General features: G+C 42.2%; 1 protein-coding gene across 3 annotated transcripts; it reads left to right on the top strand.

The window, feature by feature from the left end:
* Nucleotides 1-117: 117 nt before the first annotated feature.
* LOC109545226 (E3 ubiquitin-protein ligase SMURF1) lies at nucleotides 118-6,050 on the top strand. Of its 3 annotated transcripts, XM_019915768.2 has the most exons (14): nucleotides 118-276; nucleotides 440-478; nucleotides 557-799; nucleotides 1,675-2,059; nucleotides 2,109-2,371; nucleotides 2,424-2,678; nucleotides 2,742-2,911; nucleotides 2,972-3,250; nucleotides 3,308-3,462; nucleotides 3,523-3,909; nucleotides 3,968-4,245; nucleotides 4,313-4,495; nucleotides 4,558-4,755; nucleotides 4,870-6,050. In XM_019915768.2, the coding sequence occupies exons 1-13, from the start codon at nucleotides 222-224 to the stop codon at nucleotides 4,740-4,742; spliced, it is 2,877 nt and encodes a 958-aa protein (XP_019771327.2). In that variant the 5' UTR covers nucleotides 118-221; the 3' UTR covers nucleotides 4,743-4,755; nucleotides 4,870-6,050. The 3 variants fall into 3 exon arrangements, with proteins under 3 accessions (XP_019771327.2, XP_019771326.2, XP_019771328.2); XM_019915767.2 differs by having other exon boundaries at nucleotides 4,558-6,050; XM_019915769.2 differs by having other exon boundaries at nucleotides 2,118-2,371; nucleotides 4,558-6,050.
* The last annotated feature ends 2,101 nt before the right edge of the window (nucleotides 6,051-8,151 follow it).

The following is an 8,151-nucleotide window of genomic DNA, read 5'->3' on the forward strand; positions in this document are numbered from 1 at the left end:
AAGAGGAATATTGTTCACGTGCTGAGAGTCTGAGACATTCTGTACAAAAGGAATAATTAGAAATATTTTAAAAATGTTGAGTGAGTCTTCGCAAGGATGGCGCCTCAAGCGGTTTTTCAGTGAAATGTCACATGCCAAAACTAATCGGCTAGTAGAAAATGGCGAATTGTAAATGATGTGTGTGTGGTGTTGTGTTGATAGTTATTTTCTTTTATTTTGCGATGTCCGGTACACCGTCAACACGTCGAAATGGGGCACAGAAGATCCGTTTAACCAGTGAGTATTGGCGGGGCGCCACATAAACCACCCTTAACGACCGGAAATTCATTTAAAAGCCAATTTTCCGCAACTGTCAAACAATATGGCCTCAATCAAAAGGGACCTCCCAAGTTTATTAATTCGTGATGTAATATTACTAATTGAAATGTGTCTTTTGCAGTTCTTTGCGCCAGGAACCTAGTGCGGAAAGATCTGTTTCGTAAGTGGCTTTCGCGACTACAGCCTTGAAGGCGTAAACAAGTGGTCAACAGCATTTCTAAGTGTACATGGGTTTTAGGGCTTCCCGATCCATTTGCTAAGATATCGGTGGACGGAAGTGGGCAGTGCCACTCAACCGAAACGGTGAAAAACACCTTGGATCCGAAATGGAATTCACACTACGACCTGTACATTGGCAAGAACGACACCATCACTATTTCAGTGTGGAATCATCGCAAAGTGCACAAGAGACAGGGTAGCGGATTTTTGGGGTGTGTGAGGATCGTTAACTCGTTGATTCAGAGGCTGAAGGATACAGGATGTAAGTTCAATTAGTATTGTATCTCATCAGTAGCAAGCAAACGCTCTTTTTGTTAATCTTCTATCGGGTCTGTTGCTGGTGCTTAATTCGAGATTTAAAAAGCAACAGTTTTCTGTAAACATTTCAATTTGGGTCTAATGACGCTGGGGCGTTTAGTTAACTTATTTTCCAAAATTCTTCTTATATGAGCAAATCTTGGGAAAACATCATTAATTAATTAAAAACCTTCGCTTTATCAGGAAATAACAAAGTACTGTTAGCCATAATTATTATTAGTGCAATATAACGAATCATAAACCAATTGTAGGCAGGATTACTTAATCAGGACAATAGTGGAAAGTATTTATGACTCTAAACACGTTTTAGATGTATAAGAGGATTTTGCAATTGTACTATTATGAGACAGTAACTTACAACAGAAATCGTTTGAAAAAAATGAAACGCGTCCTGGATTGCCGAATGTTTCAATTCCAACAAATTGCGAGGAAATCATTATTTTTTGCGAAACTTCGATATTCTAGATGTGCATGCGATGAATCAATTTACCTTTTTCGCATTAATTAGTATTACCATTGAATTAGAGTTGAGCGGTGCAACAGTGAAAGTGAACGAATTATATTATTTAATATCACTCAAGTGTGCAGAACTTTCTGTTGTTAACACTATCACTATGCATTATGCAAGATTTACAATGCAGTTTCGTGCTCTGTTTCGATGTAACCTACTCGCCAATTAAACAAGTTCAAGTAGAAAACGTGTTGAGGATCCATCCGATCCTCTAATTCTCCATTTACAGCCATCAACACACGACAAATACAGCTAATCTTTATTCATCAATCGCAGTTAAAACACATAAAATAATCGTCTATTTGCAGACCAATGCTTGGACCTGTGCAAATCATCCCAAGACGACAGCGAGCTGGTGAAGGGCCAGATAATAATCTCCTTACTGTCACGTGATGGCCCTTGTGGGGGCACGCCGTTGGCCATTGTAAGTCCTCTGGGCGATATCAGAGGCCCTTTGAACGCGCCCCCAGCGGAAAATGGCAACTGCGACGTGCAGAACGGCCCTGTAGAAGATTTGCCTCCAGGCTGGGAGGAGCGACGGGCCTCCAATGGACGGCCTTACTTTGTAAATCACGTCACCAAGTCGACCCAGTGGATCCGACCGCAGCTGAACGGAAAAGTGGTGGCTGTAAATAGGTTCCGATCGGGCCATAATCATGAAGCTAATGGGAATGTGAATAATAACGAGATTATGTAAGGGCCATCATGCCGTCTTCTAGTGACTTCATGTATCAAGTGGTAGATTTTACAGGATTGATGCGGAACCAGTGAATAATAATAACCAGATTGAGATGTCCCAACCTCTAACGCCTGGGTCCAGCGCTTCTTTGGGGTCCCCAATGGTTAGTCCCCAGCATAACGAATCCAGGCAGGCTGCAGTGAATGTTGCAGTCACTGCATCTCCTTCCGAATCAAGAGCACTGCTTTTAACCGCTTTGCCGGGCACTGCAAGTGAACCTAGTCATGTTAGTGGCAGCCCGGTTGCATCTGCTAGTTCCACTACAGGTAAGTGCTAGGATTTGTCTATTGATTGCTCTAAATTTGCGCCAAACCGCAGGTCCCAGTGCAAGCGTGAGCAGCAGTGTTGGGCCGCAGACAAACGGGCAAAGTCCTCAAAGGATGCCCACGAACAGAGAGAGGAGGGTTCGGGCTATAGAGGAAAAGCGCGATGGAAGCAGCAGACGTAGAGGAGGTCGCAATCGCAATTCAGTATTAGCGGCTCAAGCGGCTGCTCAAGTTGCAGCTGCTGTGGGTCAGTCAGCGGCCAATGGGAACGTTAGTGGATCGAAGCTCGACTTACCGGCGGGATTTGGTACATAGAACACATTTCAACATTGGCAAGCTTGTGATTAAAAACGATTGCCTTTTAACTTAGAACTGCGCACTACGCAGCAAGGCCAGGTTTACTTCTATCATATCCCAACGGGAGTTTCTACGTGGCATGATCCGAGAATACCCAAAGACTTGACGCCCTTAAGCCTAGCTTTGGACCACTTGGGGCCTTTACCCTCAGGCTGGGAAATGCGGCAAACCACTTCAGGCAGAGTGAGCATTTTTGGCTGAATTGTCCAACATTTGTGGAAACTAACTAATCTGTCTCGATAGATTTACTTTGTCGATCACAATAGCCGCACGACGCAATTTACGGATCCCCGCCTAAACTCGCAAATTCTGAATAACATTCTTAAGAGAGTGACACCACAAGCTGTTCAGCACAACGGCCAGCCGCCAGTCAGCACTGCCACAGTCCCGTTAAGCGTTAGCACGGCCACAACTACAACAGCGCCAGCTTCTGCTAGTGTTGTTAACAATGTAGTGGCTGCGGCGCCCCAGAATGCCGCCCCGGTCTCTCCCAGGCCCCGCGTTTATGAGGATTTGCCTCAGGTAAGTCCGATTTGTGTTAAAACCTGCCAGGTTGCTGATTTACGATTTCCATTTCAGGGCCTGCTGAGTGAAAGTGAGCATTTACCGAAGTACCGAAGAGATTTGGTCGCGAAGCTCAAGGTGCTGAGAGCTGAGTTGACGGCACTGCAGCCACAAAGCGGCCATTGTCGACTAGAGGTGTCCAGGACTGAAGTATTTGAAGAGAGTTACAGGTAATTGGGCTATTCTAGATTTCGCTTCTGATTCTGACTGCCTTTTCAACTAAATTGCAGACTTATAATGAAAATGCGACCAAAAGACATGCGTAAGCGACTAATGGTTAAGTTCCGTGGCGAGGAAGGCTTGGACTATGGGGGAATCGCCCGCGAGTGGCTCCACTTGCTTTCCAGGGAAATGTTGAATCCCCAATACGGGTTGTTTCAATACAGCCGGGACGATCACTACACGTTGCAAATCAATCCCGATTCCTCCGTCAATCCCGAGCATTTGTCCTACTTTCATTTCGTCGGGCGGATATTGGGGATAGCAGTGTTCCATAACCACCAACTGGAGGGCGGTTTTACGCTCCCCTTCTACAAACAGCTGCTGAACAAGCCAATTACACTGCAGGATATTGAGGGGGTCGACCCCGAGTTGCACAGAAGTCTCACTTGGATGCTGTAAGTGGTCGCACCGTTTCTGAATACGTCTTCGTACAATTAATTGGTCCTTGTTTAGCGAAAACAACATCGATGATGTTCTGGATACCTCTTTCTCCGTGGAGAATAACAGCTTTGGGGTGGTGAAAGTGCACGAACTGAAAACTGGAGGCTCCAGCATAACAGTCACCGAAGACAACAAAAGAGAGTATGTGAAGCTCTATGTGAATTACAGATTCATGAGGGGCATAGAGCAGCAGTTCCTGGCGCTCCAAAAAGGGTTCATCGAGCTCATTCCACCCGCCTCGTTGAGGCCTTTTGATGAAAGAGAGTTGGAATTGGTGATTAGTGGAATTGGTAAGGACTTTGTAACATTTTACTGCATCCGGATTGAAGATTAAGAACGTTTTTCTTTGATTTCTAGGGTCAATCGACATAGCTGATTGGCGCTCTCATACTAGAATGAAGCATTGCACTGCTGAAACGCCAGTTGTGCAATGGTTTTGGCAAGTGGTCGAGTCCTATTCAGAAGAGATGCGTGCTCGGTTGTTGCAGTTTGTCACTGGCAGCTCGCGAGTGCCGCTCCAAGGGTTTAAGGCCTTGCAAGGCAAGTAACTGACGGCTTTTACATAGTTTACGGCATTAAACCCGAACTTTGATTAATTCTAGGCAGTACCGGTGCAGCAGGCCCACGTCTTTTCACGATTCACTGTATTGAAGCTCCACCGCAGAACCTTCCGAAGGCCCACACCTGCTTTAACCGAATAGACATCCCGCCCTATGAGACGTACCAGGCGTTGTACGAAAAACTGACTCAAGCAGTTGAGGAAACTTGCGGCTTCGCCGTTGAATGATAGAAGCATTAAGGTAAGTAAGCATTTTTCACAAAAACATTCCTCGATCCGGTGGCAAGCGAATCAAGCGTTTTTGAGTTGAGTATTTCCCACCCCTGCGAACGTTATCTCAAAACTGTGCCTCTAGGTGATGTATGCTCAATCTGTTGAGCAGACACCTACCTTTCATCGCTTCAATGGGCCAACAGTAGTACGCTTTGAAGACTGCTAAGTGCCTTTAAGTCCACTATTGTAATCACCAAGTGCCTACTTGTTACTCAATTATAACACTGCAACGCTCAGCTTCAATTGAAGACGCTTTAGAAAGCAGACGTTTAGGGTCCCGAATTGTTCGTTGGTTGGTGAGAAATTCAATAATATTTGGACTTTGTTTCAACAATCAATCGAACACGATTCGGACATTTTCGCACCAGCATTGTGTTACTGAAGTAAAACTCAAGTTTAGTTTAGTCAGTTCAGCAGTTCACACTTTGTGTTAGATTAGAGGTTTATTTTTGTAGACTTCACTCACTGTGCACATAATTCCAAGGTACGTTTAAGTAATGTTTAATACTCAGTATAGTTTATTCTAAGGTCCTGTTTAAGATTAAGTACAAAAAAGATTGATTGAAGCACAATTGCAACCGATGCATATCAGATGAATGCTAGAAGCACTCACTATTTTAGGGTTGTACGCGAAATGGTCCGGTTATTTATGATTCATGTGTTTTTAACTGGAATACAATGGATATTTCAATCAAGAAAAGTATCGGTTTGTATTTCAAATCGATGTTAAAATAGTGTCATCGTTTTATCTTTCATTGAGCCTGAGACAGAAATTTATTAAAATTGGTGTAACTTTACTAGATCTATTGAAAAGCGGAATTGTGATTTATTTATAACTGTGTATATAATAGATGATGGGGATTTTCCGCCCTGTATTGTTATTGATTAGTTTAAATGTTTATCAGTTGAATTGTATATGAATATGAATATATTGCACAGGTGGCGTTGATAGGCGGATAATTTTTGTTATAAATAATATTTATGTTCAATATTGATGTTACGCGTAAAATAGCCTGTAAATATTTCCCTTTTTTAATCGCATTTTTTGTGAACCCATTATCTTACTATTATTATTATTATTATTTAGCCTTAAATTAAACTAATATATCGCATTTGTACATTTGTGTACAGTATTTTAACGGAATGTCACGAGAATTTGTTTTCTATCACGTTTTTATTTTTCATATTTTCTATTGATCTGATTGGTTTGTTTACGAAAAGCCAGAGATTGATTTATGAATGAATAAATACATATTGCTTTAACAGGACTGTACTTGCCACCACCTGTCAGATTCCATTCATATCCACTTCCTTTAGTTTAGATTATTCAAGCGGATTTTTCGTTGAGTGACGCACTTTATTTATGTATTTTGATTCCAAATCAAATGAATTCCTGGGATTCAGTCATTTATTGTCTATTTATCAATCAAAATACGTTTCGGTGTATTTTTCCACAATCATCAGTTTTTATGTGCAGCGTTGTTGCTGCTTTAAGCCATGCATTTGGACTATTAATTTTGTCCATTATCACGTAACAAAACGAATAAAATACTCAGTATTTTATTCGTTTTGTTTTATTATTGATCGAGACAATAAATGACTGAAACCCAGGAATGAATTTGATTTGGAATTGAAACACAGTCAGGAAATTATATACATTGGAGTTGATGACATTTGTAACGTAAAACAATACTTACACACTTTTCGATCTGTTTCTATTTCTTTAAAAGCTTGCAAAAGTTGATTAGAACCAAACCAAACAAATCACAATCAGATGTCAACAAAGCACGTGTCAAATTACTACTTAACTTTTAGTTGTAATTTTAGCCACCAGGGGGACGGCGTCTGGACTTTTGTTCTTATGTCATCAATAAGCAAGTCTGACAAGTCTCAACTGTCACTCGACGAGTAATTTGACGTTTCGCAGCGCCACCATCGGTAGTTGAACTGGCGACTTCGGAGACTTAAATATAATTGACGGAAGTACATACAACACAGTAGTTTGAAATCAATATTATTCACTATTTGACAAATTTACAGAAACATTAGGAAACTACCACTCTTTCATCGCTAGCTAATCGACAGTTACACTACTACGCCTTAGTTTACAAAGTAACAAATATAAATCTAATAAAACCATAAATAGGAGATTCTGATTTAACACATTCGGCAGGTCTGTGCATGCCTGCAATGACTTAGATTATTTTGATTTAAACCAGCATTCCACGCATCCTAGACCCGATATTGCTTTGTTCCTACAACTAAAAAGTGCATTTTTGGCTTGGACATTTCACTCGAGATCAAGTTCCGAAAACCGCATGTTAAACTCATCGAGGCAGCTTCGGCTAGTAGGGTCTCCACACATTGCTCGGGTCCTGGACAGCGTTCTCCTCCCTCGCACCCTCCTGCATGGAGGCGGTGACGCCATGCGCTGTTGCCACTTCGCGAACGGTAGTCGGAACCAGATCGACCCTCGGGATCTCCGAACTGACACTATCCGGCAGGAAATACTCGCTCCTGCTCACATCGCTGGCTGTGGGATGGAGATGGAAGTGGATCTGGTTCTGGTTCACTGTGGAAATGATCGCAGGATACACCACAGCAGGGCTGGGCGTGTTGAAGTGTTGCGCATTGTAGGCGGTGTTGTTGTAGTAGTTGTTATTGCAGGTCGTCGGGTGGTAGGGCGTGGTCCAACTGTTCGGGCAGTAGGGCGTGTCCTGGTAGCTCCTGCTGGTTATGGTCGACTCCAGCAGATCGGACTTGTGACCGATGAATGATGGGGGGGAGTTTCGCGTCAGCGATGTGTTGAGAAACTCTGTGGAGGTTGCATCTGAAAGAACTATAACAAAATTTAAAAAAATTTTTATTTGATTTATTGTAGGTAGAAAGAGCGTTGAAGATTAGCAGAAATTTGCCTGAATTGCACTGCAACTAGGATTTATTGTAGTTGTTTATAAATTCGAAGAAACATTCCTAATGACGTCATGATGATATAAATTTGTTGTGGAAAATGACAACGGCAACCATGCATCCATGTCATCCGACAGATGACGTGACAAACGGAATTTCAAATTTGCTTGACGTTTCAAGTTAAAAAGTGTAACAGTATCGAAAATCAATCGTTTACTTTCGGTGGGAAGACCCTGGCATCAAATCTTCAATATAATGGACCGGTTCGATGTGCATTTCACGCAAATTTTGAGAAAGTGAGACTGTTGCTGTTCTGTAGGTATTAGAATTTGCATTTTTATTAGGCCTCAATTGAGGAAATTGAATTATTTGATTTTGACGAGTAAAATGGCCCCTTTTCACTATTTGCCCCTGTTACCTCTGTTGATTCACGCGTAAGGCAACTGCTCTTAAC

The sequence above is a fragment of the Dendroctonus ponderosae genome, unplaced genomic scaffold, assembly GCF_020466585.1.
Source record: "Dendroctonus ponderosae isolate FM_Combo_2020 unplaced genomic scaffold, Dpon_F_20191213v2 Dpon_F_20191213_230, whole genome shotgun sequence".
Classification (NCBI taxonomy): Eukaryota; Metazoa; Arthropoda; class Insecta; order Coleoptera; family Curculionidae; genus Dendroctonus; species Dendroctonus ponderosae.

Coding starts and splice junctions, on each gene's coding strand:
- LOC109545226 (XM_019915767.2), top strand. CDS start 222: ATGTCCGGTACACCGTCAACACGTCGAAATGGGGCACAGAAGATCCGT. Junction 2,372..2,423: donor ATCTGCTAGTTCCACTACAG/GTAAGTGCTAGG, acceptor GCCAAACCGCAG/GTCCCAGTGCAAGCGTGAGC. Junction 4,496..4,557: donor AGGGTTTAAGGCCTTGCAAG/GCAAGTAACTGA, acceptor GATTAATTCTAG/GCAGTACCGGTGCAGCAGGC.